This window comes from Alexandromys fortis, unplaced genomic scaffold, assembly GCF_014885135.2.
Source record: "Alexandromys fortis isolate MF-2015 unplaced genomic scaffold, M_Fortis_MF-2015_v1.1 scaffold_48, whole genome shotgun sequence".
Taxonomy (NCBI): domain Eukaryota; kingdom Metazoa; phylum Chordata; class Mammalia; order Rodentia; family Cricetidae; genus Alexandromys; species Alexandromys fortis.
The window spans coordinates 8,605,453-8,618,849 of NW_026067947.1; the positions used below are offsets into that span (position 1 = coordinate 8,605,453).

Consider the following 13,397-nt stretch of genomic DNA (forward strand, 5'->3'; position numbering starts at 1 on the left):
CCTTCTATTAAGGTATTCTTAAAACCCATCACTAAGCTTTACTTATACTTAAAATTAATATGCCAAATGCTAAACAAACATTTGTCTTCTGGTTCTTGTAAAATAGGATTATTTTTACTGACTCTGGAACAAATTGAGTCAAGAACATACTACTAATAATGTATTGTTCTCCTTAATGTAGTTTGAATTCATTTTGTTGCTGCATAGATTTTGCAGGAGCAATAGAGACATGGTGTTTTAGAACTCAATGGCTTTGGAATGATAGTGCAGCTTTGCGTTTTAATATACAGTATGATTTGAGTACATGCAAATACATTATTCTTCATCTATTTGTTCTCAAATGTTGACATTAGTAGTTATGTGTTATAAATCATTTGTAGAGCACTGAGATTGCTAATACAAAGCATATAATATGTATTAAATAAATGTTACTTATAATGATAGGACAATTAAATAATAGTGTATCATTTTATTGTCTATAAGAAAGTTTATAATTAATTAATTGAGATAAGTTAGGAAAAAATAAATGGAGGGAAGTATAGAGGGTTTCCTATAAATGATGACAGTATTTCATTATTTTTAAGAGTGGAAGCAGTGTTAATCTAGAGCTATTTTTTCTTTTTTCTTTCTTTTTTATCTAGATTTTTAAAAACACAATCTTTTCTCATTTTACATATCTATCCCCATTCCCACTCCTTCCCTTTTTTCCACCCTACCCTTCTCCCTATCCCACTGCCCATCCACTCCTCAGAGACGGTATTGCTTCCCATTGGAAGTCAACAAAGTCTGACACTTCACATTGAGGCAAGACCAAGGCCCTCCTCCTTATATCTAGACTGAGAAAGGTATCCCTCTGAAGAGAATGTGGTCCTAGACACCAGTTCAACCATTAGGAGTAAATGCTGGTCTCACTGCCACTGGACCCACAGACTACCCAAGTCTCACAACTTTCCCGCACATTCATTGGCCTAGTTTGGTCCTATGCAGGTTTCCCTGCTCTGAGTCCAGATTCAGGGAGCGCTCACTAGTTGAGTCAACTAATTCTGTGGACATCACCATCATGGTCTTAACCCTTTTGCTCATACTATAGCTACTCACTCTCTTGTTCTGGTCTTTGGTAGCTCGGTCCATTGCTTCCCTGTATATTTCTGTATCTGCTTGTATCAGTTGCTGTTTGAAGGTTCTTTGATGACATTTAAGATAGTCATCAATCTGATTATGGGGGAAGGCCAGTTTAGGCATCCTCTCCATTGTTGCTTGAAGTTTTAACTGGGATCATCCTTGTGGATTTCTGGGAATTCCACTCATGTCATGTTTCTCACTAGCCCTTTAAAGGTTCCCTTAATCAAGATATCTCTTTCCTTTCTCTCCCTCACTGTCCTTTCCCCTTCTTGGCCATCCCATTTCCTTGTGTTCTTCTTCCTCCCCATCTCCCTTCCCCTTCTGCCATCTTTCTCCCCATCGAAATTTTCTCAGGAAGACTTGTCTGTTTCCCCTTCCCAGGGAGATCCATGTTTGTCTCTCCTAAGGTTCTCCTTATTACTTAGTTTCTCTGGGATTGTGGACTATAGGCTGGCTATTCTTTTCTTTATGTCTAATATCCACTTATGAGTGAGAACATATCATGTTAGAGCTATTGTTAACCATTGACAAAAATTTTAGCAATTTTTTTGTCATCTTTTGTGCTAAATATGGGTTCATTTTTAGTTTTACTCATAGGTAAATTTGTGTTTACTTTGCCTAAATCTAAATCAGTAGGGGCTAGTTGTTATGGTTTTATGCTTAATAGCACTGCCTGCTCTTGCAGAGGACTCGCCTCAAGTTCCCATCAAACTTATCCACTGCTTTACAATTCTGTATTTCATTTTTCTAAAGATTTGACATTGTCTTCTGAATTTCTAGTTACCTTGCATGCTTGCACATGGTATATATAAATAAACTCAGGCACAGAAACACACAAATCTTTTTAAAAGATCAGTGCTAAAATTTTGACTTTAGACAATAGCCCCTTTGATCCTTGTCAGTAATGGTAATCTTGGTAGTTAGTTTATCTTAGCTTTATTTTGTTTCAAAATTTTAATTCATAATGTTCTATTACTAATGATTTCTATTAATTTAGACAATTGTTAAATATTCTTATTTGCCAGTTAGTATGTAAACTGAATGTGTGTGCAAGGGAACACGATATACCTCTAGAGAAGAAGTGTAACTCATAATGTTGTATAGATTTCATATGTGCTATTTTATTGCATGGGAAGTTTTCATTGACTGTCCATGGTTACTACTAATAAATTAATTGTAAATTTTGAAATTCAGCATTTGTGGGTGAGTTATGCATCCATAACATTTCCTTCCTAAGGGAAACCTAGGGTTAGTCCCTTTAGAATACCAAAACAAATACCAGTCTAGGTGGGTCATAAACTCTAGCAATGTATTTCTCCAATTTCTAAGAGATGGTATGCCCAATATCAATACAGATGGATGATTCTATGTCCATTGAAGACCCATTCATTGTTTCTTAGATGGTCATTCAAACTGCTGTCTTGCACAGTGCAAAACCATTAATCGCATTAGTGAGGGCTCAATCCTCATGGTTAAATCAGCTCTCAAATTCTTCACTCCCTCAACCATGATCTTAGGTAATAGAAAATTAATATATATACAAACACACACACATATATATGTACACACACACACTTTCCCAAAGCAAACCCTGAAGAATAAATAAAATCATGACAATATTTAAACCACTCAGCAAACCTTTATCCCTTTTTAAAAAAGCGAGTGACATTGCTCTCTATGGAAATCAGAAAATTATCTATATTATGTCCCCAAAGGACAGTCTTACATTCCAATCTCTTTGTATCAATATTTCAAGTTGGGAAAATGAAAGCAGCTAGCTGAATAACTTTAAAATTTAACAAAGGCCTTCTTCAGTGATTTTGCCATACGGCTTCACTATCTGAAAATGGTCACTGACAGGATTTTTGAAATTAGGTTTAAGTTAAGAATAATCCCAAACACAAGCATTTTAGGAAAGTGGTTGTCTGTACCAGTCTCTAGTTGAAGTATTGGGATGGCATGGATTTAAGTTGTGAATAATTAAGTTTAAGAAAACCTTGAGAAATACAAGCTTTTTCAAATGGCTCTAGTAATGAAAATTATATTTATGGGCTAAAAGTACTGAATGAAAGCATAGTTCCTACTAGCATGTGGAAAGCTTTAATTTAACTTGCAATTCAGGTTAAAGTAGGCCAGATGGTTAACAAATGCATTCTCTATCTTTGGATAAAATTAATAGGATGCTTTCTCTGGAAAAGTATAACTATGTGAGAGAATGGAATAGAAAGTCCTCATTTCTGGTACTGCTTATTTAAGAAGCACAAACAGAGAGTGAAGGAAAGGGAAGAAGAAAGGAAGGCTTTGCTTTTATATCTGTGGCATTTTAGAACTGCGAGAACTTACATTATAGGCAAATGGTTTATAAAATAGAAATGTAGCGAAAAAGGGCATTAACAGTACTCATTGTGAAACACAAGGTGGAAAAATCCCTCATCTAGGATGCAGGGGAATATCAGAAGATAAAATAGCTTCTAGTTGCTTTTCTTTATTATTAAGATTTTCATCGTAGATTGAATTCTTTAAGAAAGCATGTAAAGAAGTGGGGAGGGTGCAGATAAATGGGGAATGTTTTCATAAATTACAGTTCATGTAGATAGAGTGGTAAGTAGCAACATGAATAGCTTGACTCCTTATAATTCCAGTCTAATATTAATCTCCATTATGAGGACCATTCAAAGTTCCCTGTAGCTCCAAAGTATTTTCAGAAAGATTAAATGTTAAGTTTTACATTTTTATTGGTGGTGAAATGTTTCAGCACATAAAGGCACCTGCTGCCGAGCCTCATGACCTGAGTTCAATCCCCAGGATTCACACATGGTAAGAGATCGTACTCCTTCAATCTATATGGTCTTTCTTCCACACAATTGTGATGACATACAACCCAACATATACCCTTGTACATAAAATAAAATGTAAAAATGTAATAAAAAGTTTTTAAAACTCTACATTGGTTAGAATAAGTGAGCTGCCAGTGCATATGGCAAGACTAGTGTCAACAGAATCAATCCAGCTAGAATCTAAAGGAACGACCGGACCTACAGAAGAACGGAAGAGTCAGCTGTGCTTGTAATTGAAAGGGTGGCAACTAAAAAGGATTAGAGGGTGGATCACGGTTAATTAGCCTCTCCTGGAACTTCAAGTCAAGGAAAATTGGCAGATAATAATTTAGTAGAAATTATCTGTCTAAACGTGAGTACCATTCTGAACAGGTAATTAGCATTGTTAGAAGCTTCCAGCTGAGAATTTAACTCACATGACATATGGAAGCCACCTGTCACAGTGCTTGGTACATAGTAATTACTCAATTAATGATTATTATTAATCTTTACTTTTAATGAACAGCTCTTAAACACAGAGTTTCTTTTCTTTGATGAACACTATTGAATTTCTTTTCTACCTACAACAATGGACTCTTGATACTGAAACAAACTTTTTTAAAAAAATCTTCAAATTAAAGTATTCCTTCACCTAAATCTCTGCACTTGCCAGCAAGGCATGAACATGACCAAGTAGGATCAGGGTTATTGTTTGTTCATTAAGTGGAGAAAGGCAGGAAATGTACTTTGAGGGATGTACATAGATGGCTGCAATGATTTCAATTATGGTGTGAAAGTTTGAAATCAGTTATTGGAATATTTATAAATTATTGAGTTTCAAATGCCTCATCACATGTAGCCTTAAACAAAAGAAGAAGCACACACACATACACACACACACACACACACACACACACACACCTACACAAACATATGAGAGACAGAGATGCCTAATGGAAATTGTTACTTTTGACACGACAAAGCTAATATTCAATTATTTAATTGGATATTGATACTCAAATATAAGGCTTAATATGTATTATAAGATTTATTTAAAACATATGACTTTTGTGATCTTCACAATAAGACTATATACTACATATAATTATTAATTGTCATTCTGTAAGTAAATAAATGATTCAGAAAAATTCAGTGCTTTTCAATATGCCATAAAATATAGCTAAATGTAGAATTTACATTCTACTCACATCATATAAATAACAAACAACTGTATTACAATCATTATTATTTGAACAGGATGGTGTATTATAGAAAAAGTAACACAATAAATTTTAAATATCACTATTTATGGTTCTGGTTTTGATGTCCACTATCTATTTTAAAAGCTATAAAACCCAAAATAGTTTATATAGTGTCTTGAAACAATTGCAGGATAAAATGTAAACATAAGGAGAATATTTTTTTCAATAATTATCATTTTGTATTTGTTCTCTGATTCTATATCAAATAATATCAATCCTATCTAGGAACACCATAATATCTGAAAGAATCAAGACATTTATTTAGCAGCCAGAAAATATTCTTGCTACTTCTCCAACTAGTTTATTAAAATGAAAATTTGAATAATAAAGTATTATTTTTCGTGGTTTTGTTGTCATGATGATTGTAAAATATTATAATATAAAGTGTATACAAAGAATTTATAATATTGTATATTTCAAATATGCTGATACTAACATATAGTTGAGTGGTGGTGTCACACGCCTTTAACCCCAATTCTCAAGAGGCAGAGGAAAGTTGATCTTTGGGAGTTCAAGGCCAGCCTAGTCTACAAGAGCTAGTTCCAGGAAAGCTAGGACTGATAAACAGAAAAATTCTGTCTTAAAAAACAAGCTAACAAACAATCAAACAAACAAAAGAACTAACCTGCATCTCATTTGAACTCAGGTTTTAGAGCCTGTTTAATCTGGTGCTCTTTATTGGCAGTCATAAGAAAATGCCCCAAATGGGTCAAAGACAAGAGGAAGATACAATAACAAAGTAAACTGATCAAAGAGAATGTGGATTTTATGTTCTTTAGTGAGACTTGTGGATTTGTTTGTTTACTTGGATCATTTGTATGTTGTTTTAGAAATTTGTGAAGAATTTAGAAATTTTTCTTCTTCTTAGTTTTGATTTTCACAGATGATTTGTCCATTTGCTTGTGGATTGTTGACTAAAATCTTAAAATTTCATCTCCTTGGATTGAAACTTGGAGTTTAACACTTGTTGGAAGCGATGCCCTTTTCTATAGTTCCCCCAAAATCAATGTCGGCATCAAGGAAGGTATCTTTTATTGTTTTGCCCTAGTACTCACCAACCTATAATGGGAATATATAAACAGTGTTCTCTGTCCTAAATTTACACATTGAAATGCCAATTCAATTCAGACCAAATAAAGAAAGGAGGGTTTTTTTTGTTTGTTTGTTTTTAATTTAAGTTAGGAGATGTTGAAAGAGGGACCTCCTACTTGCTAGAAAAGTATGTAACCACCGAGTTTCATATTTAGTCCTTTTTTTTTCTTTTTTTAGACAAGGCCTAATAAAATTTCAGACTGTCTTTCAACTCAAATTGTATCTCAAGTAGGCCTTAAACTCCTGGTCCACCTGATGCAGCCTCGTGAGCAGCACAGATAGTAGCCATGTGACATTATTAGGACCAAGTTTCTTAAAGAAAATAAAACTGGTGACAAAAACCTAACATTCTCTGGAGATATGGAATCCATGACTCTGTTTGTTTTTTCTTGAGAACTGAAAGTTTAAAATGAGAATGCCATCTAATCCAGCTGTGCTAGCATATACCTGGGAAGCACAAGCAAGCAGATCTCTGGGTTCAAATAACAAGTTTCAGGACTGCCAGAAAAAAAACCTTAACCCAAAAACATGAAGCAATACTAACAAAAAAAACACAGACAAGACTATTAGGTCTTAAAACCTTTTCTATTACTAAATGTCTGGAGAGATAGTTATTTTCCAAAATACAAGAGAAATAAGAGAAATAAAATCTTTTGTTCTTTCCTTTTTAACCAGAAAATGATCCCATCTCTGTCCATACTCATTTTTTTTTCAACATTTCTTGCTTTTGCCTCTTGGTTTGGTGTAATTTTGATCCTGTAGGACAGCAAGTTCTTAAAATACATTTCTCAATGCATGGTTTTGCACAAGGGTTCTACTGCTTGCTTTTTACGTCACTGCTGTTTAATTTTACAGACTTCCATTTCTGTGCAAATGTAACATCTATATTAGAACCACCATTCTGAGACACACATAAGGATTCCTTGCTTCAACTGAAGCAGTACAGGATTAGAATGTACAGAGATTCTAATTATCTGTTCTTCTAGGAGGTCTAGTTTGAAAGGATGGTTTTCCGAAAGGGACTGTGAGAAGACTTCTTAGGAAGTAGCCTTAAGAATAGGAGGAACTGAGGCAGAGAAAAACAAGGTAAAAGAGCAGATTCAATTCAGAAGCAAGCCAAGTTCAAAATCTGCTTCATTTAAGTAAATGAGGTCTGGAGAGAATGGAATCACACCCAGTGTTGTCCTATAGCCAAAGGCATAGCAGTATGGTATATTAAGATCTCTTCTTAGGGATATGGATGTTTCTACATTCCTTCAGTTTGCTATGCAATTATAATTGTCTAGAGCAGTTTGGCAGCAGTTGACAAGACAGTGCTATAACTGTTGGTCACAAGATACAAGGGGATCTGTGGAGCATGATAGCAGGAATAGGCGTGGCAAACTGACACCTGATGCTTTCTTGCTACACTTCACCTGATAGAAATCTGCATCTGTACAATTACTTCGTTTCTACCATTAAAGAACACTTATTCAGTGAAAATCCAAGGGAGTCCCCGAGTTCTTTGTTCATAGGAAACTCAGTTAGCATTAGTTCAGCTTGCTATGTTTGACACCACATAGTAGGAACACTGAAAATAGAGATACACTTTTTGAAATCATAGATAATTAGGTTTCAATGTGTGGTTATCACAATACAAGTGTTTCCTTGAAATTAGGAATAGAATCAGTAGCAGAGATAAATAAACCCCTCCTTCTAACGTTTAGCTATAAAGGGTTGGCAATGAAATAATATATTTATATTGTAATTATATACAGTATCTAGCAAAGGTTTTATTTCTAGTAAAGTTTAGAAATTTGATATATTATAATGATTATGTTTTCTGTCACTTCCCATGTATTTAAACATCTACTAATCTGAAAATTTGACATATATCTTCACAACAAATGTGAAGCAAAAGATAAAACTATGAGAAAATATTCAAAATTTGATCATTTCATCTGAATGTCTTAGGCTATAAAGCTTCTTTTGGATAGTTTTGTGAGTTTTTGTCATACACTTCAGATTTTGAATTCTGAACATATAATAAAGAACATTTAATACATACACATCTCAAATTCTCTATTGATAATTTGATAAACTAATTTTCAGAGAAAAATTATAACACAGAATAATCAGCATGGAAGAGTCATGGAATTATTAGTAGTATATTAGTATATTAATAGTGAGAAACATAAATGGCATTTGTTTCACAACCATCCAAAGACAACATTACTGTGCTTACACAGACAACGTTTGTATATTTGAGATTGAAATGTTTCAGACATAGAGACTATCTTTCCATCTAAATACATTTATTTCCTTACAGAACTTCATTTTCTTGTATTAGGACCTTGAGAAAACGAGTGATAAGAAAACCAGTAACCTAGGTTAATTGTTGTCTGGAATATACCAATTTATTAAAATGTCAACCTAAAGTTGTAGCAAATGTCAGGCATTTCAAAAACCCCTAAATATGGGATATTTTGTGCTGAATAAATTTAAATTATAGCAGTAAACTATACACTACTTTTGAGAAAAAGCGATAACTCAAGAATTGATTTGGAACATGTTTTCTGATCACTGGGTGAAAACCCACAGATTTAGCCTGCACTTGTCATTGACGTATGAAGCAGGACGATCATACTGTTGAGCTGGTAAGAATTCCTAAGGTTTCCCCAGGGTAGTGGCTGTCTTCAAAGCTTCTGTGGAGCTATCACTCATTTTCTCCACTTATTTGCTGCTCAGACTCTATAGATCTTTATCTGTCAGCTATGCTGCAGCTGACTGGATGCCTCTCCAACATCACACTTGGTGATTTAAAGAAACCTCACATCTTCCACGAGGCTGATAAATGGACTTTGCCAAAGGACTTACTAATATCATTATCAGTATTAATTTGAAATACTAGAGTAGACATATCTAAGTCATCTGAAAAATCTATGTGGGAATATACCACAGCTTAATGATAGTGAAGAAGAGAAGCTTTCATAATACCCTGGATTTTATTTAGCAAATGATGAGTGTTAGTAAACCTTTTCTTCATGTTACCTCCTCTAACAGGGATTTAAACTCAATTGTTATTTGAAACAGTGTCATATCATTTTTTTTATTTTAAAAATAACCATAACAGACTGTACTATTAAATTCCTATAGGTAGAAATCTCTATAAATATTTTCTATTAAGACACAGAGAAAATGTAAATCCATTTTTATTTCATTGCTAATTAATAGTATACAAGTTACAAACAAGAGGAAATGAAGATTGGGTTTCAAATTTCTACAGGTTTTTTTTTATGTTATCTCATATCCTTGACAATCAAACTCACCTATCATGCATATTTTGTTTTAAAAAACTAATTTAGCTATAGAGGGACCTATGATTTTTGTATTATAATCTCTAAATATGTGTAGAATCTACTATAGTCTTACTTATTAAATTCTCAAAGGACCAACACATTTCCATTGATCAAACTGTGTTACTATCTCTGCATCCTATTTCTTTTGTTTCAGTTATTACAATTTTCAAATGAATTTATTTTTACACTGATTATAATATGTTTCTCTATTAAACTAAAAATAATACAAGGACAAGAAGGCATGTATATTCTAACAGTAATATGTTTCCCAAGGATAGCACAATGCCGTGTAAATGGCAGGTGATTAAGTAGATTTTAAATAGATGGCTGAAGGAATGAGTGGTGAATGACTGTGTGATCTGAAAACTAATCACACTTTAATAGACTGAATTGCCTTACTTGAGAGTGATTTTCAAGGCTTCTCTTATTTTATCCTGCTGTCACATTGACAACCATTGTCTATTCTAATGAAGTGTAACTGTTTAGTCCAGTCCCTGATATTAGTTGGAGGAGGTTGGATGGAAGCCCGATGCCAGGGAAAGTCAAGTACAGCAAATCCCAAGCTATCCTTGAAATCCCCAAGTTTCAACAAGAGGATGAAGGCTTCTATGAATGCATCGCAGGTAACCTTCGAGGAAGAAACCTTGCGAAAGGCCAACTCATTTTTTATGGTGAGTAAATAGAATTGCAAAATGTGTGAATTTTTACTGTGCTTCAGAGCAAATAGAAGTCATTAATATATTGTGGACATATATTATGGGAAAAATTGGAAAGGCACATTTCAGTTGAGTGATTAGTTCTGTGATTGACAGGTGCCATAATTGTTTGTAAAAATTGGTATCTTATTGGAGAAAGTGCTTGTGGCACAAGTATTAGGATCTGAATTCAAATCTCCATCAGCCACATTAAAAAGATGTACATGGGACTACATGCATGCAATTCCCTGTCTGGGAAGACTAATCAACAGTCTATCTGAGGAGATTTTCCTAGTTTAGCCAACCAATGAGCTCCAACTTCAGAGAAAATTACTGAGTCAAAAATAAGGTTGATGATGATACCCACTCAACATCCATCTCTGCACTCCATATATGAATGTATGAACATGCACAAGCATAAACATATGCACATATGCATATATAACCCACACAGAGCCACACAATAACATAAATTTCAACACAGTCTATGCATAACATTCTTTATTAGAGTTGACTGAAGAATGTCAGCAATTTCATGTTAACGACTTTAAAGTTTGTCACACAAGGTTTTCATGACTAAAATATACTTCTCATAGAATATTCAGTATAGCCTATGGCAATCTTAATTAATATTCTCAATAGGATTTACAAGCAAAGGAAAAAGTGAATAGAAAAATAGACTGAATGGCAGAATACATTTTATTCCTTATACATTTTCAGTATTTGTCTGCCCATCTGAAGATAACAGAAAAATCAGTTCATTGCCTCATGATACAGCTTTGCCCTTGTTTCTAGAATATCATTTGAGCTAAAGATACTTTGTGATATAATAAATGCATATATTATCCAAATATTATCTTTTTATCTTGTTTCATACAGACCAAAATAAGAATTGAATTTTGAATTTTTCTATTTTTGTTATTTCATAAGGATTTTTTCCCGTGCACTACATTTATGCCTGTTGCCTAAGACACCAAAAGAAAGTGTTGAATTCCTCACTGTCAAATAGGTGGTGAGACTCAAACATGAGTCTTCTGGAAGACTAGTCAGTACTTCTAATTGCTGAGTCATCTTCTCAGAACCACTCAACTTATAATATATATAAAAGAATTATCAAACTATTTGTTGATTCTAAGACATAGAACTCTCAGAAACTGTATTGTTCAATGCCAAAATCAGACCATATTTTATATAGTCTGATTCTATCACTGATAGTTATTAAAATAATGTTTGAATAATCTGAAAAGTTTATTATAATTATCCCATAGTTTTAATAACTGGATATACTGTGAGGAAAACATATGTGCCTTTGCATTTATTATTTTCCATTTCATTTAGGAGTTCCTATTTTAACCTGAAGTGAAAGTTGTTTCTTATAAATATAATAATTTTCCTTGTTATTATTGTTCTACAATTTTATTGATGCTGGCCAAGAAAATTAATTTGATTTTTCAGTAGGATTTGATTCTTAAGGACATTTTTGTCAGGTGGTGTCTCTGGCAATGTATTAGTAAAGAAATAACTGAGGGTTTTACCACATAAAAAAGAAACTAAAGGTTTCAGCTCAGTTTTGATAAAAATATTTCATATTGTTTATATAACAGAAAAGGTTACAGCTAAGTGATGAATCAGAATAAAATTATCTGTAGACTAAAAAATCTGTAGACAACAAACTATACCTTATGTATGTATGATATTCAACTTCAAGGTCAAAACCTTGAAGACTCATCTAAACCTGGACTCTTTTTACTTTACTATATTTTTAACATAATGATCCGAGTCCAGCTCACTAGTCAACTGTTCTATGACTACTACCATTCCTTTTGGAAGAAAAATAAAGAACTAATGGGTTAAATAATCACTATGCATTAGAGCCACATATTAATTTATATGTCAAAATATGAAGATATGTCAGCTCATGTTAGAACTGAATAATACTTGAAAATCAAGAAGGAGTTTCCAGCCAGACGATGGTCGTGCACACCTTTAATCCCAGCCCTTTGAAGGCAGAGACAGGTAGATCTCTGTGAGTTCAAGGGTAGTCTGATCTACAGAGCAAGTTCCAGGACAGGCTCCAAAGCTACACAGAGAAACCCTGTCTCAAAAAAACAATAAAAAAGAAGAAAGGAAGGAAAACAGGAAGGGAGGGAGGGGGGAGGGAGGGAGGGAGGGAAGGAGAGAGGGAGAAGAAAGAATTTCCATTTTATTATACTGATGAGCTTAAGCTACAACTCGAAAGAGTGACATTGTATATCCTTCTGCATTCTGTATTTTAACCTCTGAAATTTGCCTTTAAGGTATTACTATAATTACAGTGATTATAATGTGTTTTAAAAAGTTACTTGATGTTATATAGCTAGCAGTGGGAAAGAATTATCTGAAACTCAAGCTTGTATGGTAAACCCAAGTTATTAAATGATTTTCCCTATATTTCTTATATAGGCAGACATTTAAGACCTTTCTCATCAAAATGATAAGAGTCAATGAATATGTACATTAAATAAGTGAACATGTCTTAATTTGCAATTTTACAGTAATCAATATGTATGCATCCATATGTTATGTATGGTGTTGTATCTTGAAACTTGAGAAAAAAAATTAGATTTAAGAGAATGTATTGCTGTTGCAGAGACCTGATATCAATTCTCAGAACATATTTCAGGCAAGTAGCAAGAGGCAGTCTGTAAACTCCAACTCCATGTGGATCCGACACCTCTGACTTCTGTACATTCCCCTACACAGACAGACAGACAGACACACACACACATCATATAAATATACTTATACTATATTTTTCATATAATTTAAAGTGATAATGATAAATCTTATAAATTTAGATCTTAAACTTTACAAGCTATGGATTTGTACACAAAATTGCAGTTTTCCTTAGGCCAAACATGTATTCCCATATTTTTTCATAAATATTTACAAATTATATTAGCACAGAAAAAGAAGTTTCAGTTTTTGTCAGTGCACTGGGTTGTTAGAAGCCTTGCTGTGATTTGTTTCCCAGGGCTTCAAGAGATATGTTCTAAAATTGGAAATAGATCTGATTTCCACAGGAGATAATCA

General features: G+C 33.6%; 1 protein-coding gene across 1 annotated transcript in view; it reads left to right on the top strand.

The window, feature by feature from the left end:
* The window catches only part of LOC126506075 (contactin-6), a 340,519-nt gene that overhangs the window by 239,559 nt on the left and 87,563 nt on the right, over nt 1-13,397 (top strand). The window contains exon 8 of the mRNA XM_050149362.1: nt 10,117-10,301. Coding sequence (XP_050005319.1) covers nt 10,117-10,301 — 185 coding nt within the window. The remainder of the gene's footprint in view (nt 1-10,116; nt 10,302-13,397) is intronic.